A 27642-nucleotide genomic window follows, 5' to 3' on the forward strand; every position below is an offset into this window, starting at 1 on the left:
CAACTTCTATAAAATCTACTTTATACAATTTTATGTGTAAGTGAAATCATGCATATTTCTCTTTTGCTGACTTTATTTCACACAATATAATGATCTAAAGTTCCATTCTAACAGCATTTAGTGGAATGTGGTCTGTAAACATGATTAGATGTTTTATACCAAAATGTGTTCAAGGAAAAATACTTTGGAAATGTTCACACATCACTTTTTAAAGCAATTTTCATAGCGTAATTTTTAAAAATTACCTTTACAGTCTAATTCATCAGAGTTGTCACCGCAGTCATTTTCACCATCACATAACTTGGCATGAGGAATGCAACGACGATTATGGCATGGCTTAAAACCTCTTCGACAGCTTCTGTTTTCTTAGAAAACAAATTAGAACTCACAGTTAGAGATCTTGTAAAATAATGTTCACAAAATGAAAATCATAGATAACATTTCATTCATAAGGACTGCTTTATAGATCTGTAAAACATTTATGAATCCACAAAGTAACTACAGTTTGATATTCAAGCTTTGGTTTATAAAATTTATCTGTGACCAAGGCATAGATCAATATCTGTCTTGACTTAGTGTTTCATGCCTGAAGATCTCATCAAGTTATACTTACAATATTGTTTCTTATACAGAAATAACATAAAACATATTTAAGAAATCTCTACATCAAAGTAACAAGTACATTCCTTCTACATAACTACTTTTTCATATGCAAACATTTTATAACAAGAAAAATAGCAATAAAACATCTAGTCCTGACTGTGTATGTTGAAGAGTCACCTCAATATCAATAGAATCAATATCCTAAGATGTCACTGTGTTTTCTAAACTTGATCTTTTATTTCTATTTATCTTAGTGAAGGTCTGTAACCATGCTGTTTTTTGGCATAAAAACTGTCAGTAACAATGGTAATAACTGCATTAAATGCTCACATTGTACCAGGATTTTTGTTCATCTTGTATATATATTGGCTTATTTAATTCTTTCAAATACCACTAAAGCTTGTTGTTTTGTTAATAGGAAACTAGAAGATATGTAATGTGCTTTATCACAGTAATCTCAAAGAAATTTTGAGAACAAAGATAAATTTCAGGTGTGGTTCCAAAGGTTGTGCACTGTACCTGGGTTGGCAAACTATTACTCACAGGCCAGATTAAGATGTATATCTTTGTATTGCTGTTGAGCTAAAAAACGGTAGTTACATTTTTTGGAGACTGTTAAACTGATAAGAACAGACACTACATTTGATCTTAGCCAAAAGGCTGATATTGTAAAAATCAAAGAAAATAGGATGGCAGTCCACACCTACGATCTCAGTTCCTCCCGAGGCTTAGGCAAGAGGATTGCAATTCTGAACCCACTCTGAACAATTTAGCAAGACCCCACTTCAAAATAACATTAATAAGAAGACTGTGAATTTAGCTCTGTTGCAGACCATGCCTGTGTTCAGTCCCTAGGACTATAATAAACAAGTAAATAGTTCATCACCAAGAGACCAATCCTACAAAATATATTAGAAGTTTCCTACATAGAAAGTCAAATGACAATTACAATCATCAAAACATGTGAAAGTACAAAACTAAAAAAAGAGAAACTGAAATCTCTATTCTACAGTTCAAAAAAGTGTCAATAGATTGTCTAAATTTCATTTTCTCATTTTACTTTCTTTGATTATTTAGGTACCATTATTACCCAGATAGTAGAACAAAGGAGAAAATAGAAATGAGATATAGCAATTACAGATACTGATTCTAGAATCGTGCATTGCATAAAATAAGACTAATTTATAGATAATATGAATAATTTCTACAGTATCTATTAATGATTGTACAGAGACAAAGTTCTAGGAAAAAGTGACAGTAATAAAAGTAACTGCTAATTTTCTACTTCTTGAGAGAGGGAGTTTGTCAGCTGGAGTTACCAATGGAAGCATAGTTGATGAAACCCATGCTTGATGAAGACAATAGAGAAATCAATTACCCTTTACATCGATAAGCATGAGCTTCCATGCTAATGCAGGAGACACACGTGGAATGAAAAAAACATTGATATCAATCCCATACATGCTATTGACTTAGAGTTGGCATTGCTCCCGCGTAAGCCTATAATATCCAGAGATCATAGATATCTGATAATTTTTTTAAATATGAACTAAAGATGCTAAAAATCAATTACTAGGAAGTTCAAAAGACATGGTCCATTTTTGCTTTAATTTGTGTTTTCTGAATGGAAAATAATGAACAATTTCAGTAAATTCTATGGTTGGTCAATATGAAATAAGGTGTTTCATTTTACCACAAGCAAAGTCAAGTAAATTGTTTTACATCTAATGTTAACAAGAGATGCTCAAGAATTTAATAAAAACAGAAGCCAAAACCATGAAAATAACCAGAAATTTCTCTATACAGTGAGAAAAGCGCATGTTGGACACTTACCACAGTAGAGTAGTTTTTCGTCTGATTTATCCTTACAATGAGGGGTACCATCACAGGTGAGCTGATAGTCAATGCACTCACCATTTCCACATTCAAACTCTGAATAAATGTTGCAAGAGGAATTTTTAGCTGAAAGAATAAAAATCCGATATTTTGTGTAACAATAAGTATTTTGATACCATGAAAATTATATCCCTTAAACTTAATTTATGTAAACATAAAATTGAATAAAGAACACTGGTTTATATATTTATTTTTAAGAAATTAACAGGACATTTTTTATTGTTCTTATTTCCCTTTGTAATTTTTTATGAGTTGTAGGCCTATTTTTCTATTTTTGTATTTTGCTATTTATTTGGTGTTGTATATGTGCAGAGCAGAAGAGTATTTTGAATTTGAATGACTGAATAGAGTTCATCTTTAAGATAAATTTTAAAAGAACAGGTTAAATGAGTTTTTTACATTCTGAAAATCTTTTTTGTTTCCTCATTAGAATCTATTATACATTCCTTAATAAATTACAATTTTAAGGGAAGATCCACTTGTTGACGCTTGACTTGAAATCTCAATTAAATAGTCGCTACCTATTCCATCTCCTGCCCAATTCACTTCTGATGGTATCCTGGGGAAAAACCTTTCTTTTAGAAATATTGGAATGATTCAAATCATTCTCATAATGTTCTCACTCCATGCCATTTGGAGATCTTGGAAAGACTAATCCCTTACAGGTGGCCAGGAGGGTCTCTGTCTGATGACTTGGTGGCATACAATGATAATTCAGAAAGCACATGCACCTGATGCTTATAGGCGCCCTCTATAAATCATATTACTCCATTTGAAAATTGCAGGACTTTCATAACAATTAATTTGAACTTTTATTTGGTTTGCCCTAAACTGTAAACAGATATCAACAATGAAAGAGTACAGAAAAACTGTTTTTTTATAACAAGATCTTATCCCAGGATTATTAGTACATAACCTTTTTTTTTTTTTATAATTCTCTCATGAAGAAAATTAACTTCTATTCTTAATAATACATTTAATAACAAACATGGTTTCTGTTTCAGTGTATTACTGAATGGGCATACACTGAAATCTTGAAATCTAGTCATATGCCTTTGTTAGAAGTAAGTACAATTCATTTATCATTATAGTAGATGAAGTCTATTTTTAAATTTACTATCCATTTTTGAGATTTATTTCAGGAATATTCAATTAGAAAACTACAAAAAATATTTGAAATTTCAAATTTTTTTCTTTATTATCTTTGATTTTAACTATTTTTTAAAACATAGTTATGTATCTGTGTTCCTATCTGTAATTTCTAATTTAGCTTTTTCATTGATCAGGACAGTTTCCAAAGACAAACTTTTTCTTTTGTTACTTAAACTTTAGTTTTTGGCTAGTAGCTAAGGTAGACTGTCATTCTAGACAAAGTAAAGATAGGGTAAAACATAAAAACATTATTAAACTTAAAATGAACCCAGAAGGATCCAAGTTTTACAATCAATTTTGATTGTGAACTGGAAAAATTTCAGATATTAACTGACAGTCTTTGGTATTACTGACATACTTTAAATCTTTTAAGTATAGGCTATAAACTGTTTCATTTCCAGGGAAAAACTTCTGTGATAGAAAATGCTATATCCAGTGTTATAACCACAATTCCTTTGAGGAAAAGTTATTTGTAGATTTTACATATATATGGTTTTTGTGTAATGAAAAAAACAAGTATTAAATGAACAAATGTCTTGCTCGGGTGTGTTCAGTTGAAGAAATCACATTGATTGTTTTCTGTTTCTGTCTACTAAAATCAATGTGGTTCTTCTCTTTTCTCATACTTGTACAGGTCCAAGACTTTAATCTTGCTTGCTATTACTATTTGTATTATGAGATTAGCAACAGGGTTGATAGGATTAGCAGTGTGACAACAATGGAACTGCCTAATTTTGTTAACTTCTATGACAACAGATGTTTTTTGTCCTTGGATAATCGTTAATAAATGATCTTTTAGCCTTTGATGATGCCAGTAATGTTACAGACATCTCTGCGCATATGCATTCAGCTATGGAACAGACATAGGCACAATTTTATTTTTCTAAGATAGATTTGAAAGAAATCAAGTGTTATTTTCAAATTTTCTGCTGGACTCTAGGATTTCGATATGAATGCACAGTGAATCACCCCTGAAGAACCCAGTGTGTTTTCTCTGTTTCACAGTGATGTGTATGTCTCATTTAAAATGATAATTTCTGTCTGAATCATTTTTTCTCATTAAAAGAGAAAAAAAGGTCATACAACAAGGAGACTTGTATTTGATACATTTTACAGAAACAAGAGTCTGGTTAAAAAAAAATAAATAAAACTTCATTGTTTTGATCAAAGTCACTGCTTCAATACTAGCTTGTGCTGACCTGGGAAAGAAACATGAACGATTCTAATGTACAACTAACACTCAGGCTTATAGATGGCATTAGATCCACACCATTACAACTGAAGCTGCAAAGGCAAATGGTAGGAGAGCGTAAGCAATTGCCTGAGCAACCCAGAAATGTTAGGTGGGAATGACGGGAATGTTTGGCTTGAATTGATAAAGTTTGCTAACAACATTTAAAATTCAGTAACTAATAACATTAATTTCTTATTTGGTTTTGTAGTGTCTCAAAGCAAATTTTATCATTTTTGATAAGAGGAACCCTTTTGGTTTATGGTACCAATATGCAAAGTGAGAAGTTATGTAATAGGTGAATGAGAAATGTTTTCTGGTGGATGAAGACTATAAGAAGACTAACAATAAAGAAAAAAAAATAAAATGAAAACACTTAGTTTTATGATGTAACCATATCCAACTTGGTTTATTTTCTAAAGGTGAAAAAAACAGAAGTATGAGAAAAAAATTTGTCAATTTGGCACATTTTGGGAGTAAGTTCACTAATTTCCAAGTAAATGATTATCATCACACCTTCCTCCCATGTAAATACTCTTAAAATTAACAGTAAATTAACCTTTTTAAAATATTGTTTGCTAATTTTTCACAGCAACACTGGAACACTTCAAACATTATATTGGAAACAGTTTTGGAAACTTAGCTGTTAATAAGTGTGTACTGTAATGGTACTAATTAAAGACTCTAATACCTTTGGGATGCATAAAGATCATGAAATGTTGCAATGTTACATTCTTAATTAACAGTTTGGAAATGATTACAAATAAGTTACATGAGCCATTTTCTCTCATTTACATACCGTGATGGACTGTGAATGGTTTTACTGCAAGGCTACTAATATACTGTCGGCATTCTGCCTTATTTTGGCTTTAATTAATTTTGTAATTGATTGATTCTCAAAGTCACAGCTATAAGATTTCAGATGGGATATTCTTTAGCTAGCCACAACACCTTTCAGTATACAATCAGAGGGTTATGATTTTCATCACTGGTTTGGTTGTCATTAACTATAACATGGTGCTATAGCTACATTAAATTGTAAAATAAAGATCAAGACACCAGATATAAACCTCTGAGCTTATATTGGAGAATAAAACTGCACAAATTCACTAAAAGAATTTTAATGAATATGCATGTCATTTTAAGTAGATATGTTAAGTTACGTTTTGTTTCTCTTTACTTACTCACACATCTGTTGTCATCTAGCAATATCCGGTCTCCCCTGCAAGAACAATTTACTCTCCCATCAGGAGTTAAAAGGCAGAGGTCATGGCAACCTCCATTCAATACTGCACATGGAGAAAGTTCACCTGCAATGAATAAGCTTTATTGGTAACATTTTTTATTGCATACCTATTCCTTGTTATCAGTATAGATAGGTAGTAATCTTTTAAACTTCCTAAACCTTCCAATGACATCTCATAAATAAAGAATATTCAGGACTTCCGAAAATCTGAACATTCTAAATTTTATATAGATTAGAAAAATGCATAACCTAAAATACTATATATTTCTTCCATTTGCCAAGGATATTATGGAAGCAAAAGTATTAGCACCACTGGAAAAGACACAGATACTACAGACTACAATTTAGTAAGTGCTACAGTGACGGAAAAATATTTTAAGCCCAGATGCAAAACTGGCCATGAATTACTATTATCCTAGTAACAAATGTCAAAGTTATGAGAAGTAACAGTGAACACAGTGGAACTCCAGAAATGAATAAAAAATGAATTGTTTCTCTCATTATAATTAAAGGACTAGAAGACTACCTAAACATTTCAGATAATTTTAATATATGTGCCATGGTTTATGTCAGTGGCTCCCAGGCCTCATGCGTTTACATTATGCATCTGTGATTGGTTCATTGTCTAGTGCTTGATTTGATGGTGTCAGTGCTATACCCAAATAGGGATGAAGCCAGGATATGATTTAATGGCAGGAAGAAGATGTGTCTCACTCTCTTGCTGGTTTCTGCCTTGCTGTTTGCAGCTGCCATGAACTGCAGCTGCTATGCCACCCTGCTTTGGAACCAACTGAATATGGACCAAAACCTCCAAAAACTGTAAGAAATAAACCTTTCCTTCCCAAACTTTGTTCATCAGGTATTTTGTCTCAGTGATGAGTAAAAAGTAACTAAGACAATATGAAACAGTCAAATTCTCATCATTGTATCCACAAACTATGAGGAAAAAAAAAAAAAAATCCAGCTAAGTATGACCAGAAAACACAGGTAGATATCTGAGATATTCTATACTTAGGACATTTATTTTCTATTGTAACTTACAAGTATTGGTGTCATTGGCCACAGCTATGATCCCAATTGGCTGGTGTGGAATATCAGAACGAAGAATTTTTGTATCCCCTCCTGTATATTTGTTGGAACGCAGGATAGCTCTCCTTCCCCAGTCCGACCAGAAGATGTAATTGTCATAAACTGCCAGACTAAGGAACGTTCCTGGCCCAGATTTAACAATCACCTAGAATAAATTAAAATACACCTTTTAAAAATATTAAAGATATTCTTATCTATGTATCCCATTTCATTTTTGTTCCAAAACTAAGGGACTAGGTTCACATGGATATAGTCCATAGTAATCATTGGATAAAATATATTCATTCAATATTTTCTCTTTTTCTGCTTTATAGTTTTTAAACTTATTTTAATTTCTCTTGTTTATTGCCAGAGCTATGTAAAATACATGGGACCAGAGTGGTTCATAATTTTGATTTCTGCTGATTTGGAGATATTTATGTACTAAAAACATAAAATACCTTAAGTAGAGTACACAAGTCAAAACATAAAATTCATTAACAGCACATGCATATGTTCCAACAGTTACATCTTTAAAGTGATATAACAGTATTTTTAGCATTCACAGTGACACATCATGTGAGGTCAGAAGTGGACTTTTCCACTTGTGTATCATGGTAGTGTACAAAAGATGTTGGATTTTGGAGCATATTTTCTCTTGGATTTCCTGAGGAGAGAGCTGATCAAACACTAATCCCATTTTATCATTGGTAAAAACAATTAGATTTTTTTCAGTTCTTTATCAAAATTACAAATTCAAAATTATGAGCCAGGATCAGGGATACAGTTCAGCGGTACCATGCCTGCCTGGCAAGTGTGAGGTCATGAGTTCAATCAATGGTACAAAAAAAAAAAAAAAATACAAGACTAACATTACCCCCAAAATTTATTTATTTTTGTTTTGTTAAATGATAATCAGATATATTATATTCATCAAGTTCCAGTTTCTTCCTTTTTTAAGCTTACAGTATGAATCATGAAAGCGGATATGCATATTTTGCTATAAAAAGATTGCAAAGCCTAAACCTTCAGTGAAACCAGTGTGGATAAAAATAACCCAAATTTATCTTCCTATGAAACTAAGAGACTGAAAAATAAAATATATTAAAAGCCTCTCAATGCTTTGAACGTTGGGTAATAAAAGGTAGTGATTTCTGATTAACAAGAAATTAATGATGTGTGTCTCATACCAGCTACAAGTAGTACCGAGGTGCCCAGACAGAAGCCAGAGAACTCTGCAAGTGAGAGTGACAGGATGGAGTTATGAAAAGACAGAAGGGCTAACGTCACAGGGCAGTATCAGAGGAGAGAGCTTATGACAGAGAACGGTGAGTATTCAGAGGTCCTCGAGGAGACTCAGTTCAGTGATGAAAATAAATCTGTGAAATAATTCCGCCAGGTTGGAGAAGGAGCCTCATGCAGGGATTAGAAAGCAGAATCCCAAAGTTTACACAGGTACAGGACTTGTGTCTATTTACATTGCTACATTCAAATGTGTTCTGATAAATGGGATGCTAAGTTATGTAGAAGTCTTAGTTTCATAGTGAAGAACAATTAGCAGTAGATTAAACTCTACCCAATCATGTCTCACAAATCTTAAAAGCAAGTGCTAAACCAAATTAAACTGTTTCCAAATACTTGAACTATCTTCTAAATTCAAAAATTCAGAACTTCTTCTGTCGAAGTTTAAAAATTAAACCACTAAACTAGTCTTCAAGAAAACATAAAAAAGAAGAAAAAATTGCCAAATCAATGGTTTTGGCTGCTATTTTGACAAGCAGAAGACAAGAATATTAAACCCAAAGTCAGAAGGAAGGAAGGAAGGAAGGAAGGAAGGAAGGAAGGAAGGAAGGAAGGAAAGAAAGAAAGAAAGAAAGAACAAAAGAAAGAAAGAAAGAAAGAAAGAGGAAGGAAGAAAGAAAAAGAAAAAGAAGCCAAAAAAATCAACAGAGAAATCAGAGTCAATAATTTGAGAAATTACAATAAAATAGAAAAAATGGGTTTAATGGGTTTTACCCCAATAACGTATATGAATTTAACATAAGAATTTACCTCTGAAGTTACAGACACTTCCAGAAAAGACTTTAAAGACATTGGTGTAGTTTGATGTTTTATTTTATCTGGTTTCATTAATAGCAATCTCTGCCTTCCTGTTGTAGTCAAGTGACCTGGAGGGAGCCCTGGCTCCTTGGAGAATGCACTGCAGCTCAGTGCAAGGACCACACCTGGACTGCAGAGTAGCTGCATTTAAGTGGCAACCAGCTCTTTCTCAGCAGGGTGCATCTGAGAAGCTGTTTCCTTTCACTTTTTAAAATGCTAGTTTTGTTCTTCTCTACCATGGGCCTGATCAAAACTTGTTCTAACAAATTCAAAGAACTATTGTAAAGCCATATGTGGAAATATTTTATAAATTTTTATATAGCAATATAATGAGCTTATATACTTTATCAAAGTTGACTGTAGTGGTAACCTTTGTGATTTTTTTCTCAAGATTTATCCCAAAGTAATTTTTTACCTGAAAACTAGATTAAGAAACCTAAGAAGAGCCGGGTGTGGTGGCTCACACCTGTAATCCTAGCTCACAAGGAGGCTAAGGCAGGAGGATCATTGCCAGTTTGAGACCAGCCTGGGCTATTAAGTGAGCTCAAGGCCAGCCTGAACTGCAAAGAGAGACTCTGTCTCAAGAAAATAAAATCAAATAAATAAATAAATAAACAAAATTTAAAAAAAGAAACCTAAGAAGTTAATACTTTTGATACGCTGACTCATTATTAAAGTCTCAACTGGAGACCTCATTATGTTCCTTTTCCTTGTAACCAAAAACAAACAAACAAGCAAAAAGTAATAAAGAAAAGAAGTTTTATGAGAAAGATGTTTACATAGAAGCAATCATAAAGAAATAGATATTTCCAAAATCAAACACAAATTTAAAATATTCATAAGTCAACCCTATAGACAAAATAATTATACAAAATATTTTGTTAAATACTTATAAACACTATTCCAATTAGCCTTGAAATCATTCCATGATAAGCAGGAATTATTACCAATTTTTATGTGCATATAAAATATCTGAGGCTTTGACATGTTAGAACTTATCAAGTGTGATAAACCTAACCAATGTGGGGAGCTGGGATTTTTATAAGGTATAACTTTAATATATAATAACAAATATTTTTTGAAAGTTTACCATATTACTAGTACTAATACAAATGTTTTGGTAGTAAACAGTAAAGAAAATGCAGTGTCTTTTCTCCTAGATAAGAAAACTTAGGAACAGAAAAATTAAGGACCTCAGTCAATGTTGCAAAGTTACACTCAGTGTTTATACTGCTAAACATCTGATACTCTCTCCTTAGTCTCCTCATTGCCGGGTATCACCTTCTTAAAAATTAATACATTTTGTGTTAAAGTATTTATAGACTATTAAAATCCATATGGTTTGGAGAAACAGATAAATTGGGGAATATGGTAATTGAAAAGTAAGTTCCATTTTACTTACTCACTCTGTATCAAAGTCTAAACTACTCTGAAGTAATTAACAATGCTATCTTTCTGATTTCCCAAAACTCTTTCTGGTTCATTGCAATTAACTGTTAATTACCTTTTATTAAAGAATTACTTCAATTTTTCTGATTACATAAATAAGTTTGGCTCTTTGGAATATTTTCAAAACTTATGTGCTCAGGCTCAATCATTTTGAGTTGGTTAAAATTCAGATCTTATGTCATAAGTTTGAAATGGAAAGTGGTATTTTATATTTTTCATAAGCCATAAGAAAATGTTAATGCTTGGAACCCACACTGGGAAAGATGAATGATAAACTAGAGAAAAGTATAAAAATGAAATAATCTTTCCATATAGATGATATTATTCACTATTTTGCATTAAAACATATTTCTATGACTGTATTCTTTATAAATATATACCTAATTATTGATTTAAAGTGAGTAGTAGCACTTCTGCTGTGGCCTAATGTGGAAAGATCACCGCAGCCTTGGTCTCCCACCAAATACATTCCCATAATGGTCCTACTACAAGAGTTAGAGGAAAAGAATGGTAATGAGAAGTTAAATAGAACCCAAAAAAAAGCAAGAATGACGGACATTATACTGTTTTACTACCATCGATTTCTTTTTCTATTTATCTTCTGGTGCTGCCCCGTAATTGAAAAACTGTACATTTACAACTTATTCACAAATAGTGTAGTTTTTCTGTGCTTGTATCACCCAGTAATTCTTTGGATTCCCACACAGATCCCAGAAACTGGAGATCTGTAGGAAAGCCCTCTACTCCAGGGTTAATGAGGGCCAGCCGTCTAGCAACAGCTACAGCTTAAGTGTTCAGAGGTAGGGGCTTTGGCTCAGCAGAAGCCCGAATGCTTGCATTCTCATCTGGCTCTTCTTAAGGCATTTTAAGAAATATGATTTGAAAACTGCAACTTAACAAATGTATTTGGCATTGAATTTGGCGTTTTTTCCAGCTGTCTTTACTATCTATTCCTTCTCTACCCTCTTCTATGCACGGTTTGCTCAGTTCCATTGTTTCTTTAATAAGGGAAAGATCACTAGACTCTGAAGGACAGAATCTTGAGTACTGCAGTTCCTTGCTTCACTCCCAAAAAATTCTTTACCTGGTGTCCACAGCAATTAGAGATGTGGTCTTTTGGAGGTAATTTGGCATAGCTGAGAACATGAAGGTAGAGCCCCAAGACAGCATTGTGTCCTTTGCTCCTGACCATAATGTGAGAACACAGCTAGAAGATAGTCATCCAAAACCCAGAGGAGTTCTCTTCGGAACTCCTTGATATACGACTTCGGTGGCCTCTGGAAGTCTGGGAAGTAAATGTCTATCTTTAGGGCTACACAGTCTATAGTATTTGTTATAGCAGCTTCAAGTCAAAATATTACTCTTCCCTCTTAGAAGACAGACACTTGGATTTATACTTGCTTTACATTTCTATATATATATATATAGCACTGGGCATACTGGTGCATGCCTGTAATTTCAGCACTCAACCAGGCTGTAACAGGAGAATTGCTGCGAGTTTGAGGTCAACCTGGGCTATATAGCAAGTTCAAGACTAGGCTTATCTGCTGAAACCCTATCTCAAGAAAAATTTTTTGTAAGTACATATTTTTAAATCAGTATGAAGAAGGACAAACAACTTGCTATGACTATTTAAAAAACGATACATTTGCAGGGCACAGTGAAACATATCTACAGTTCCAAACACTCAAAAGACTGAGTGGCTGGAGGATCATATGTTCAAGACTAGCGTGGGAAACTAAGAAAGATCTTATTTTAAGGCAATGTCCCTTTTTAAAGAAAGCATTAGTTTGTAGCTCAGTGGTAGAATATCAGCCGAGCAAGAATGAAGCTTTATGTCTCATCCTCAGCACTGGAAGAAAAAGACAAAAATAAAGGACTACCTTTCTAACACTGATCTGAAAGAACTGTTCTGAAAAAAGGATGAATAAGCAAGCAGGAAGTAGGAGGGGTGAGTGGGGGGAAAGACTTTAGACAGAAAGAATGCAAGGTACAGATGTCAACAACTATAGAAACAATGAAGTCTTGAGTACTGGTGTCGCTCCCATTCAGGCCTTGTCAGCCCAGGCTGTGAGTCTGAGTTATGCTCCAAATGTAATGATCGGCAACTTAGGTTTTAACCAATCTCAGGTCATTATTAGTATGCAGTTATTAAGATTAATCTGCTTGTGGTATAAAGAGTAGACAAGAATTAAATGGTTGTCGGGAAACCAGTCAAAATCTTGTCTAGCAAATACATTCTATATTTTTGTTTGCAAGCTAAAAAAGGAAACAATTAAAGAGTAGAATTTAAAAATGAACGAATTCATAATTCACTTCTTTTTACTGGAACACAGGCAGTATTCATTACTTTTTCATTCATTAATATTTTTACCACCTTTAATCACCAATAGAAATGTGAAATTTCATTAAAGTTTATAATACGCAGAAATTGCATCTATAATCATGTAATAAGAAATCAAATCTTCATATTAACCCAAAAAAATAGATGCAGTTTTAACCCATTTTTTTATTATTGAGGATTAGAACTTAAAGAGATTATATAATCAGTGCAAGGTAACAGATACATCCAGTGATTTGAGACAGTTTTAAATATAAAACACCCACAATACGAATTAGTTTTTATTTATGAAACTTGCCTTATTCAGAGGCACTATCGAAATTCTTCATTGATTTACTAGATTTACCTCTGTTGCTTTTATTACCACATATATGACCCTTAAAGTTACAGACTAATTTCTTTGACTTTCAATCTTACATTTTAGACAAAGTAGACACTCATTAAAAATTGTTGAATTGAGTAAGAATGAAAATTTTCATAGCTACATGTAAAGCTGTTGTGTTTATGAATACTTATTTAAAGTTGAAGCTTTTCTATGCTGTCATCAAAATCCATTTTAAAAGCTTTTAATAATTTTACTACTGATTGACTCTTGTGGTTTACCTTTCCACTTTTGCTGACACACGGAAAAAAGGGAAAAGCAATATTAAACTCAGCCTACAATTATGCACGCGGCCTCTGTAGGGTACAGTAGTTTAGAATAACAGTGGAGGTAACTTCTGCTATCTTGTTTCTGATTGAAATTCTGTTACACAGTCTTATCGATATGAAAATACCTTTATCAAAAATTCAGAAATTCTGTTCCTTGCAAGTTTATTCAGCATCCTTATTTATAATGCAGAAATTTTGATATCATAAATTTTGCACTACAATGCTTTATAACACACAACTATGCCATTATTTTGAAGCACTTTCACCTTGAACCTGTAGATAGGCTCAACTTTCAAAATATGATTCATGGTTATTCAGAAGATGCATTACTTGTCACAGTCCCTTACTGTCATATATGTCTTTATAATTAAACCATTAGTTTCTTGGAGATGCAATACAGACTTGAAATTTACATGCAAGGAATTCACAGTCACAAGTCATATGTATTCAATCTTCACATTTCAATAGTACTTTATTCGTAGAAGCATTCAAACCAGTCAAGCAATACAAAAACATTCAATTTTGTAAGCCAGACATTTTTCCTGCACCAAGATGCTAAATATTAAAGCAAACAAATTAAAAGTCAGACAAATGGGAGACTCCCAAACATTCTAGCTGATTTCCCCCAGGTCGGGATCATAAATGATCATTATTAGAAATGACAGCGTGGCCTCTGCCATATGTGTGCTAGCAATGAAAAGAAACAACTGCAAGGGCTTTAGCTACAAAAATAATATTGATGTGGTTAAATCAGTAATTTGAAACTGTGAATATCTAACATAAAATATCTAACTTTCCTAAGCGAATTTATAAAACAAAATGCAAGATATCTAAATAACAGTAGTTACTAGGGTTACTGTAGTTTTTAATTACATTTTAAAAAAGACTTTTGAAGCAATTATATAATAAAAATAAAACATAGATGAAAGATTAAACATTGCATGGTTTCTCTTACATGAGAAACACAAAAGTTCAATAATTTAAAGAACAAAATGAGAGCTAGGTTATAGAAAATAGATATGGTTGGTGAAGATGGAAGAAGATCCGGGGATGAAGGAAAGATGGCAGAGAGGGGACAAGGAAGGAAATGATTAAGATGTGATATGTACATATGCCAAGTTCACAAGATGAATATAATCATTGTATATTGCAGATGTATACTAATTAAAGACCTCTCCCAGAAAATTCCATTATTGCCTCTGTTGTGCTCTTAATTAGGAAACACACACACACACACACACACACACACACACACACACACTTTGTGACACTGAATCTTGTATGTCTTATCAGAAAATCTCCTCACACTAAAATTAACCACCTACATGACTGGACTTCAACAAGAAAACGTAAATGGCTAATTTTCTATTGCTATGAGCTTGTCAGTAGACCATCAAGCATTTGTGGAGTCTCTTAAATAAACTTGAAGCAGGAAATAGCTACATGTTCTAATTAGGATAATGCGAAGAAGCTTTAATTAACACACTCTTTGCAGAGTATAATGAAACCATAAGAAGCTGCAAGTCTCTGAAATTGTGCCATCCTTTGGTCTGAATGGACAATGAATGGGGCTGTTCTCAGCTCCCAAAAGAAAAAAAAAAAACCTTTGTGGAAAGCAACCAAAATTGTAAATGAATAGCCCCTTAGGAGAGTGAGATCAGCAAATTAAATGTCTTGATTTTACTTGCAATATTATCCTGATTTCTCTATTGATCAAACTCAAATGGAATCAGGTGTCATATTTTTACACATCCTACGGGAAGAGAACAGGTAGAAGTAGGTGGAAAAAAGATTATAAAATATGCCAGACAGATGTAGGAGAAAGAACTCTGTTCCGAACCACATTACATTTCCCTGGAAACCCTTTTGTTTCCTGGGGCTGAGTCACCTGATGTAAAAAATAAGATACTTAAAAAGCAATGGTTTACCAGGCTCCTTTTCTAAGAAAAGAGAAAATGGTGAACTATTACAGTTAGGGACTAATGACTTTCATTTTATCAGTCTCCTTGCAAAACTGAAAGTTTTGAAACTAAGATTTGTATCCTATCATTTTTAAAAACATGTAAACTAAGAATATATTTAATATTAAAAATGTTTGATAGAATGGTGAATTTATCAGAAATTGAAAATTTCCCTCTCTTGCATTGAAATATTCTTATATGAATGGGATATATATGCTTTGTATAAATATAAAGTTTTTTCCTTGTAAAATGGTGTTACTAACATTTATATTTCATTGAAGAAGTGTAGATATAATCTTCTCAGGATTACACTCATATCTTTTATAAATATTTAATGATATTTCTCCCTAGATCATTGCCTAGATACAACTCTCTTGCCTTTTTAAAATATTTTAGCAGAAAAAGTCAAGAGTGAGTGAAAAGCATACACATTAAATAAAAACTATATAATACTAAAATGCCAGTCTTAGGTCCTCAAATTAAAATTCACAGAATCTCAGACAAACACTAGATATTAGATACTAGAGTGTAAGAAAAAATGATGCTGTATAAAAATTATATGTGCTTACTTATGTGTTTTTAATGTGTATGCATCTGGGAATTATAAATGCCAAGAGAAGAATAAGAATTACATTACTTTAAATTCATTTCAAAAGAAAACTACAGATTAGCCAGATTAGCATGGTATATTATTTAATTTTTTATTATGATGAATTATCTGAGGCAGAATAATTTTATAAAAGTCTTATTTTCACTCATAGTTTTGGAGATTTAAGAGCAAAGTATGACCATTAATTAAGCTAGATGAGCAATGCACTGTTAAGGCAGATGGCAACACAACTGAAAGCACCGTGCATGGGAGAAATAGATCCTGTATCCCAGATTGGAAGCCACAGAGCATGAGAGTTCCATGGTACGATCACTACACCAAACACTAGGCTTCCAGCAGTGACCTCAAGGTGTTTGATGGAGTTTTGTATAGGTTTAGAACACACAATCCCAAAATACACAACCTTTGCATTCAAGAAAGCCATAGAGAAAGGAAGGCACCTCTTGTTCTCCGCCCTTCTAAGTCAGTGAATGTATTTCCCGGTGTTTGTTTGAATTAGGTCATAAGATCCTCATGGGCCCTTACCCTGAGGAAAGGAATGTCACACAAGGGCAAAGAGATCTGCACAGGTCTCACTATATGGCCCCAACCACGATTCACAGCATAAGATGCTCCTCTTTCGTCTTGCAGTGATACTTCTCTACAACTATTCGTCCGCTTCATCCAACTTAGAAAATAAATACCCAAATTTCCATGCATTAGTTCTTTATTTTGAAGGATTTTCTGATACAGAAAACTTCTCTAGAATGAATGTGTTTGCTTTCCTTTTACTAACCTGTGTTTGTTTAATGGGTCTGCGTCATGAACCTCTGGAAGAATTCTCTCTCCTGGGTCTGTTGTAAAGTAATACTCTGGATAGTCTCATGAATGATAGTCAAAACAAACCAAAAGTATGCAAAATTTGTGTTTTTTAAATTTAATTTGAGAAAGGAGTATAAGTTTTGTGAGCAAAGATTACAATCAAAGTGTTTAACTATTAAGTGTAGTACTACATTTTATGAGTCCAGAGGGTATAGCAGGTCACTATATAATACTGAATGTTTATAAAATGCATGCTAGTAACAGAAAGGCAAGTTATTTAAAAAGTAGTTGAACTTTCAAAAATATATAATGACATCCTAAAATACTTCTTTATCAATCAAATTAAAATATAAATGAAACAATACAAAATTTCATGGACTCTGGCTACATGAGAGTATCAATATTCATACGTGTATTTTCCTTAATATACATATAATTTATCTTCAAGTTATTGCAGTTTGATTTGCATAGAAAATAAGTTTTTACTTATTTTTTACAATCATAATAACTGGCTAGATTTTTAGTCCCACCTTCAACTCTCAGTGTTACAATTTCCTTCTCAGAGGTCAACACTCTTCAGGTTTTTGAATGATGGCATTTTTTAAAATGTTGTTTAGTTTTAGGGTATAACATTTTGCACTGTTGTTAAAACTGATCACCTGTCATTTCCAAAGTTCAGAAATGTGAACTAGTAAATGTGAACTTGTGTCTATTTTAAATTCATCCAATTAATCAGAAGGCTAGGAATGAGGAAAATTCAAAACAAATATGTAACAATAATATTAAGGTAAAACAACTGAGAAAAATTAAACCTTGCTTACATCTGGACTTAAGTGTCTGCACATACAAACATTTTTAAGAGCCACATGCTGCTTTAAATGTGAAATGGTCTCCAGTGAACTAGATGAAGATGCCTCGCATCTCTCTGGAATTTTCACTATTCTTCTCCCTCATACTCTCTGTGACAGTCACAGAGGCCTGCCTGATGTGCCTCACATGTGCGAAGAATGCATAAGATCATCTACCAACACTTTTCTATATCTAAGAGATTTCCCCCACATGTCCAAAAGAGCAATTATGTTAGAGCTTTATGATTTTGCTGGGCAATCGCTTTTTACAAGGGAGGCTTATCTTGAGTTCTGTATTAAAACCTGTCTCCATTTACTAAGTAACCTGCAATTTCCACATTCTCTTACTCTATTTCATATTTTACTAGGTTTATGGTTTCTCATCTATCTTCTTTTGCCAGAAGGTAAACCCCCTGAAAATAAAGGTTTTTATATATTTGTTTGTTTATCTATTTATTTTCACTGATGAGCTTCAACGATCAGAAAAGCGCTTCACACTTATAGGAAATATAACATGTATTTGCTAAATGAAAGAAAGACTTGGTGAACAATCAGAGAAATACAAGTCAAAATTGCAATGAGACACCATTTCAAAATTATTCTGCACTCATTGAAGATGATTTTTATTTAAATAATAAATGATATTAAAATGTAATAAGAGTTTTGCCTAAATCGAGCATGGTAGCACTTGTCTGTAATCACAGCACTCAAGAGACTGAGGCAAGAGGATCATTGTAAATTCTAGACCATCTTGGACCATAAAGTGAGCCCAAGTCAAGTTTGAACTGCATAGAGAGAATCTGCCTCAAACAGATAAAAAAATAAAATTCTTAGATAGCAAAATGTCACATAATATAACATCTGCATTAGTTCTCACAAGTTAAGTTTACATTAAGGTTTCTTCTTCTTCATAAGCCCTAATCATTCAATGGTTTTCTTGAAACTTTTTGTTTCTGTAATGTGGCAGGAAATTTAAAATAATCATAGACTGTTAGGAGATTTCTTTTAACTTTAGTATTTTATTTGAATTGCAAAACATTTGTGTCAAAAATTATCAAGTATTTTCCAACTAATAGAATTTTTAGCACATGTTTATTATCTTCATTTTCAAAACTACTCTGTAAAATATTCAAGAAAAGCAAACACAACAAATATGGCTACCTATGTAGTCAGTAAAAAATTCGTATTCCATGTTGTGAGAAAAGTCTTTAAATCCTGCTTGATATTCACTACTAAGAGGTCTTACTAACCAGTAAAGCACTTAAGTTCTTATGGTATAAAAATTGATAGCTTTTGATTTTAGTCATCATTGCTTTTCCTTAAATACTAACATTTTTGAACAGAAAATATAAATACATTCAGACTAACAAGTATTTCTTGTCATATGTGTGTGTGTGTGTGTGTGTGTGTGTATGTATATTTACATATATATATGAAAGTCTCTTTGGCATAGAATTGTTTCAAATGGAAACTAAACACATATAAGAAAGCAAAGTTGAAAACTTTCATTTTACACACTTGGTAATAATAATTATTTTACTTTTAAAATATGTCTGTATTTATACCCATAATCTCAAAAAGTGGCGCCAATTTATAAGATGATCTCAGTATGGAAATTTTTTAGTATTTTTGTTTTCATTATGACAGAGTATAATTACTTACAAACAAATAATGTTCTTCCCATTTTAAAATACAAGTCAACAAGGAAACTTTAAATTAAATGTAGTGACCAATCTTACTGTCTTTACTTAAATATCAAAGAGTTGAGAATGTCGAATTCTTTTTAACAAAAGAATCACAGAAGCAAATCACTTAAAAGTTTTAAATTGAAGGAAATTATTTTTGGGTACGATTTAAATGTAAATAAAGTGACACAAACCAGAGTTCTCTTTTTTTTGTGGGGGGATCCCTGGCCGCAGAATTCCTAAGTTGCTAAAAATTACCTAATTATGGGTTTGATGAATGCCAGTCCATAAAACAGAAGGCAGAGAATAAGAGATCAGTTCTTCAAGTTTGGAACAGCTATCTCTCAGAAAGCAAAACAGAGAACCTATGTGAAACTACAACACCAATTATCTCCACATCAGTGTGTTTCTAAGGAGCCCTCTTAGTCACTAGCTTCTGCTATAAAAGTGATTACCCAATTCACTAGTTCTCACTCCTGTGATTTTTCAACGAGGCATTCCAATCTAGAGGTTATTGGGTTAGCAAATTCTTACACTGGAAACTATTTTGCCCTAGGACAGATTGAAAATAATTATTTAAACTGCACACTTTAAGCAGTTTTACCACTAATGTCTCGTATAGTCTATAAATGAGATCTTTTAGAACAGAAAAGAAAAATGTGAGGAAGAATTACTTCTATTTTCTGGCTAATTTAACAAACAATGTTTTAATCTTACTACATGTTAATACGTATTTATCTACATTTTAGACTTTGGCATTTTGCACCACTTTCTTGTAATGGATTTAATTAAAAATTTAAAAAGTATATAACATCCGAATATTTCACAAAAATGACACACTTCTTCTAACTTATCATTACCATGAATCACTTTTGCTTTAATTTGGTGTTATTTCTCATGCACCTTAAAGTGTTTAGTACAATTCGCTTTTAAGGTGAATGTTTAGAGACATAGTGTTTGAAGGGAAACAGTAGCACGTATGTCACAGGGCTTTTGAACTTTGGTTAGTTAAACTATATTAGTTTCTTTCTCATGAGTTATGAATAGCATTTTGACCAGTCCATGCAATATGACATAAAATGTGTGAGCACTTCTGAAACTTCTATCTTTCCAGAAAAAAACACTATAGTAACCAGAAGATGTCAACGTATTATGAATAACTTCTCTGTAAATGAAGGTAATTATCAGAGCCCCTGTACTAGGCAGTATTAATTTTTACCACAAGAATTCATTTAAATTGAAATATTAAGCATCACAATTTATTAGCTGCCAGAAATACAACAAAAAATAAAGTCACAATTGTGCAAAGATGTGTTCTGAACTACTCAGTACATAAATCATCTCACATTTCTTTATTTATGTTAGAAAATAAAATGTTCTCCTCTTAACTGAATTTGCATATTGGACTGGTGACTTCAGTGTCACTCAAATATTAACGACAATCTTAAATTATGTTCAAAACAGTCATTATGTATACAATATTCAGCAAAGACTATATTTTGAGACATTAGACATAATGTATAATAAAGAAGGAAATAGCATTTATGCATAAAAATGACTTAGAAGTATAGTGTTCTTATACATAAATAAAATGGAAGTTTCACTAAATACTTCTGTCAGATTATTATACTACTGCACTGTCACTGTCTTTTCACCTGAGCCCCAGTGCTAAGCCACCATGGACAAATTGTTATTTTTGATGCTGAGATGCTTTCAAAACAGAACATTACTGGTCCTTCTATGAAGTCAAAGGACCCCTAAACTAAGTGTATAGATTCTGAGGCATACACTAATGAAAAAAAATATGAAAATTGTCTGCAACTATGAACAAATTGTGAATATCACAGCTGAGAAAATTTTAATTGGATTGTCTCTAAGAGCCTTTCTGGCTGTAACAACTGTATTACCCAAAAAATTCCGTTTGTTTGTTTGTTTTTGCACTAGGAATTGAACTCATGACCCTGTGGCTGCCAGGCAGGGTCTTACACTGCTGAACTAAATGCCTGCCCTTATCCTAACTCTTAATAGACAGAAATAGGCCCTTATCTTGTCTTCTTTATTTATTGGCAAACCATGCTTGATTAAGTAAATGAACTCATGCGTGCCTATATTGTTATTTTTTAATTCATGCTAAATGTGTTTCCAATAGATTTAATTTCATTTATGCTAACTAGACCACACCTTCTCATGTTCAAGTATATCTAAAATTCACTTTTAGATATTTCAGTACTAGCAACTTTCAATATTCTGTGTAAAATTGAGGAGGAAAGGGTGAAAACAGTATGAGAAAAAGATTTTTAGGTCCCAAATATGTCTCAAAAGAATCAACAGCACAGGTTCAGCAGTGTTACAAAGGAATAAGAGGGAAAGCATCCCATAAATGAGCCACAATTGACCTGGGTATTCTGGCTCTTCTGAAATGCAGTACCTGAGGTGACACAAGCATGTGCATAAACTTCCTTGTCTCCACCCTTCTGAGATGGAAGATGAGCCAAAGGGATGCTTGCAGAATATTAAAACTCAGGATAAAAACATAAGGCCCATGTTTATGGTCACTTGAGCATATGTAATGTCAGCTCCAAATCAGATGACTGGGTAATAACTCCAAATTCTATACTTTGCTATCAAAAATAATTTCACTACAAATTTTATAGGCAATGCATTGGCCTTTTCATTCCTATTCCCTATAAGAAATCGTTGCTGGCTTTTGAAGATAGCTCCTCTCCTCTCCTCTTGAAGATAGCTCTGCTCCTCTCCTCTTCCCTCGTTTACACTCCCCTCTCCTCTCCTTTCCCCTTTCCTCTCTTTTCTCTCTCTCTCTCTCTCTCTCTCTCTCTCTCTCTCTCTCTCTCTCTGTGCGTGTGTATCTTTACCTATTTCTCTTTCTCTGTCTCTCTTACTGCCTGCCTTCCTGCCTGTGTGCTATGTCATGAGCAAATCTTCTCAACTGTGCCCTCACATGAGCAAGGAATTTAAAGAAGCCAGATACTACATTGCTTATATTGCTAGCTAACTCACACTAAAGAAGTGTTCCACTTTCAGATGGTGTTTTTACGCAGGAGTCACAAAATGTCACCAGGACATTAAATGATACAGCATGTTCACAATCTAATTATTAATAAAGTTGGATATTCCAAACAATGATTTCAACCATTTATATTCTACAACATATATTCTGCGTTAAACTAACTTTTTCCTATTTCTTGTCCCACAGGAAATATTGTTATGCATAACACCATCAGCAAACACTGTTTACTTCTACTGTTTGTATTTAAATCAAAAATTTGAATGTGTCTTTCATTAAAATAGTAATACCTTGAAAGTATAGATAGGGAACATTTTTTTCTGGTTAAATTTTGACCAGACCTTCATTTCAACATCTGAAATTTAATTAATATCTCATTGTTTTACTTTCAAAAAAACATAGTAAGGCTTCTATTTCCCTTCTTAAAGTATTGTGTTAAAGTTAATTTGTTCTTCCCATTCTGTATATTCTATTGAGTGTGGCTAATTTCTTTTAATTTATCTTAAAAACTTTTTCTATCAGTGTGACAGCGTTTCTTTTGAGTAATAGCACAATTAATATTGAATGGAAAAAAATACAAAATACAAATAAAACCATTGCCAAAAAAGATAATGTCATGTTCTAGCAGGGCTAACCTGTCTTTTTCTAGCACAACACTTCAATTACCAAAAATGTTTAATCATTGCAAGATACGGTGGTCTATTAAGAAATTAATTTAAAAGTTAAGCACACTATAGCACTGTGAGAAATCAGATACTTTTGCTATTGGTCACACTTTCAATACATTTCTGTAATGATATCTAATGATATCATTTAATTTGGATTGTAGAGGCACATACAGAGAGAGAGAGAGAGAGAGAGAGAGAGAGAAGAATTTAACAACTGACTTCACATTTACTTGATTCATTTATTTCCTTATTTTTAAAATTTTGATTTAAATATTGTTAAAGTTTATATCTGGATGCCCCCCCAAAAACCTCATGTGCTCATGCTCACATGATGCTTATCAGTGGATTAGGCCAGTAATATGTTTTTTTTTTTTTTCTTTATGACATGTTAGAAGATGATGCCTTGTTGGAGGAGGTCGGAGGTTGGTCACTGGGTGTTGGGAGCCGCAGCCCCGAGCCCGGTCGCCTCACTTGGCGGACGTGAGGCCTGTAGTAAAGAGTGAGGCCTGAGGTAGATTACCCCTCCCATCGAATATGTTAGTTTCCTGCTTACCGCGTAAACAACCCGCTCAACAATATAGTCTGCCTGGCAACTGATGATGTTAGCCAATCAGCTTGCCTTGCTTACTTTAACATGATTGGACACTGTACCCGTATATATGCCGGTGCCACCCCTGGGCGGAAGAAGAAGCCAGGTAGAAGCCCAGAAGTAAAAGCCCAAAAGGAGCCGCGGAGAGCGGACTGGTAGAGGCTTTGGGGCAGACTGAAGCACAAAAGGAGCCGCGGGGAGCGGACCAGAGGAGGCTTCAGCTGGGAGAACCCAGGGCAGGCTGTACGGAGAAGGAAAATAAAAAGAAAAGGTTGTCCACTACCAGACTTTGTCGTGTGTCCTTCCTGCCGGCCGGGAGCGGACATCGACAACTGGGGACATGACCTTGAAGGGGTATCACCCTACCTTTCCTTTGATCTATCTACCTTTCTCTCTCTCTCCTCTGCTCCTCTCCTCTTCCCTCGTTTACACTCCCCTCTCCTCTCCTTTCCCCTCTTTCCCCTCTTTTCTCTCTCTCTCTCTCTCTCTCTCTCTCTCTCTCTCTCTCTCTCTCTCTCTCTGTGCGCCTGTGTGTGTTTACCTCTTTCTCTTTCTCTGTCTCTCTTACTGACTGCCTTCCTTCCTGTGTGCTATGTCATGAGCAAATCTTCTCAACTGTGCCCTCTGTCTTTTTGCCTTACCTTGGTCAACTGTACTGAAACTCTACAAACTGAGCCAAAATAAATTTTTCATTATGTAAATTGTTGGTGTCTAGCATTATACCTTAGTGACTAGGATGTAACTAAGATAAATGCTTTTTAACCTTCAAACTTTTGGTAGCAGGAAAAAATGAGTATGGTTAATCACGATTATATCACCTTTAAAAAATCTTAATAGAGAAATAATATTTATTTGTAAAGCTTTTTAACTTTCCTTTATAATCTCAATTAAAATAAATGTATTGAAAAGTTTAATCTTGAAAAAAATTCATCACTTATGGTTTTGAATTAAGGTTTATTCTAAAAATGGAAACTCATGCCAGCCTAAATGTTATTGATGAGTGTTTCTAACCTCTTATTTGTACTTTAAAATTACCAATGAACATTAATTTTGATCAGTACAAAGTGAATACTTTTTCAATATTATAAGGTAATAAAAGAAAAATAGCAGAGCTTATTTAAGTGATTTCTATTTTCCCTTTAGTCTAAAGAAGTCTCATTTATCAAAGATAAGTCTCACTATTATTACTTTTGGGGGGCTTTCATGATTTTTTTTTTAAAAACACAGTTCCTCAAGTGGATTTGAAACAGTATAATCTCATATAAGAAAATTAAATTTTGGTGCTTTTAAGTAAAAGCAATTATATAGATGGTAGTATAAGAGAATGAAGGAGAAAGATACAAAAAAATCTGGTTCAAGCCAATAATCTGACACTGTGGAAAACTAAGGCAGAAATATTGTAAGTATAGTCCAATATGGCCAACTTAGTGACTTACTTAAGCCCTGTCTAAAAATAAATACTAAAAAGATCTGGAAGTATAGCTTAGTATGACAGCTATACTTTTAATACCTAATACAATGAATGAAAGAATTAGTCAGTCAATCAATCTCTTTCTCATCGGTTTGGTCTCATTTCAAGGTTTTTCCATTAACAAGTGTCACACTGTCCTTCCACCAGATATTCACCTGGCCAGCTGGCTCCCTTACTTTCTTCATTCATCAACTTTAGCCACTCCTGAGTGAAGTCTTCTCTGGTCAGCCTCTCAAAAACTACCAGTCCCTTTTTCATCAAGATAATGCTCTGTTATATTTACTATATGTTTGCCTAATTGATCTAACATCTGTCTTGTCTCTGGACAGTAACCTCCCATAAAGTATGATATTTTTGTCTACTTTGCCACTGCTCTGCTTTGTTGAGCAAAGAGAAATTAACGAAAAGGAATTTGTTATGCCTGTGAGACAAAGGGAGGAACGCAGCAGAAAATTTCAAAATCTTGAATGGGGATAAGAAAACATCATAAAATAACACCATGGGAAAATAATTTTTTAAAAAAATTACTCAACTTTCCTGAAGAAAAGTGGTAGCCTCATAAGACAAGAAATACACATGCTAGAAAAATAGGAAATATTTATATTCACTTTCTCAGAAATATATTATTAACATATGAAAATTGAATCAGTATCTAATTTGTATGATCCAGAAAGATAATACAACTTGAAGGAGAAAGATGGCAGATAGATAACAGCAGTCTACAGAGGCTTCCTGAGATAGTCAACTTAGAATTCAACATAGTACAGTGTGGGGAGTCCCAAACAAAGAGAGATGAATTCTCTCATCCCAAGAAGAAATTAAGGTGAGGTGAACCAATCAAACATACAGTTCCAGTGCTACAACTGGAACAGCTAAAGGTTTAGTGCTCCTGCTGCAGTGTCCAAACTTGTGGGATGGTGACCTACCGAACCATCTGAAATCCCACTGCTTCGACTCACTGGAAACGCAGTCACACTGTCAGGGGTCTGCAAGCCAAATGGAGAGCTGAGCTAGCAAGGAACCTGCATCCACCTGTGGTGAGTGACAGAAATAAAACTATTTGACGGAAAAAGGGGCTCCAACAGATGACATTCTGGGCTTGGGCAGGACTGGCAAGAACAAGGGGCAGCAGTGACTTCAGTCAGTTGTTCCTTTCCCAAATAGGACTGGTAGATGAGCTTGGCCTGGGTCATGCAACCTGGATGAGACCCAATACGTTATTCAAAATCAATTCCCTACTGCAGCAGTGCACACTAATGCAGGGAAGGCCTCAGCAGGTTGACTGACCCAGAGAGGAGGGGCCAGAATATGCTGCCCCTGTTTGCAATTCATTAGCACACTGAAGTGGGAAGTGTCACCTAGCCAGCATGCTTCAGATGAATTGTTACCAACAAAGAAAGAAACTGGGGCCTCCTGGAAGAAACAAAAAAGATGGGAAGAGGAAGCAAAAAGAAAAAGTCCCCAGGTCCCATCCCTGAGAACATTGACCCAGGACAGGTAAATACAAAGGAGAATGAGGACAGAAAATATGCAATATCAGACACTGCACCATTGGACATAAAGAGATATCTTCAGGACCTCATAGACGAGTTCAAAAGGGAAATATTTAGCCAAGTAAAGCAAGATATAAGAAGATTAATAAAAGAGATGCTAAGCACCCCTCAAGAAGACACAGATGGAAGAACAGAAGAACTCAAACAAAGGAGAGAACCATTTGATGAAGAATATAAAGAAAATTTAGAATACATGAGGCAGATTCAAAGAGATTACCAGGAAATTAAAAAGTCTATGAAAAGATGGAAAAACTGCTTGAAAGAAACTAAAGGACAAACTGGAGGACAGGTTTGCAATGTAGGATTATGAAAGGGAAAAAAAATTTAAAATAACAAGGAAACAAGCAGTAATAATACAAAGGCTAGAAGATGATAAGAGGATCTATAACTTGAGAATAAAGAATGCGAATGAAGAAGCAGGGGTACAAACAAAGGAATTATAAAGGCTATTCACAGAAATAATTAAGGAAAACTTCCCAAACGTAGGAAAAAGAAATGATACTCAGATGTATGAAGCATACAGAACTCCAGCCACCTACAACCAAAACAGATATTGTTAACCTGCAACCAAAACAGAGCTAAACCCAGGCGTATAAAATCAAGAAATTCAATATAAAAACAGAATATTTAAACTGTTAAAGACAAGAAACAGATTACCTATAAAGGAAAGCCCATCAGAATAACAGCAGACTTC

General features: G+C 33.7%; 1 protein-coding gene across 7 annotated transcripts in view; it reads right to left on the reverse strand.

Annotated features, from left to right (window-relative positions):
- Positions 1-27642, reverse strand: part of Lrp1b (LDL receptor related protein 1B) — a 1703137-nt gene that overhangs the window by 256991 nt on the left and 1418504 nt on the right. For all 7 annotated transcript variants that reach the window (XR_010050782.1, XM_063259026.1, XM_063259028.1 and 4 more), the window contains 4 exons: positions 7170-7362; positions 6067-6192; positions 2437-2565; positions 246-365 (listed from right to left, as the gene is read on the reverse strand). Coding sequence is in view for 6 of the 7 variants with exons in the window: in XM_063259026.1 (XP_063115096.1) it covers positions 246-365; positions 2437-2565; positions 6067-6192; positions 7170-7362 (568 nt within the window). In the remaining variant the exon portion in view is untranslated. The remainder of the gene's footprint in view (positions 1-245; positions 366-2436; positions 2566-6066; positions 6193-7169; positions 7363-27642) is intronic.

Source organism: Cavia porcellus, unplaced genomic scaffold, assembly GCF_034190915.1.
Source record: "Cavia porcellus strain 051 isolate PalLab524CR breed Dunkin Hartley unplaced genomic scaffold, mCavPor4.1 scaffold_12, whole genome shotgun sequence".
Classification (NCBI taxonomy): domain Eukaryota; kingdom Metazoa; phylum Chordata; class Mammalia; order Rodentia; family Caviidae; genus Cavia; species Cavia porcellus.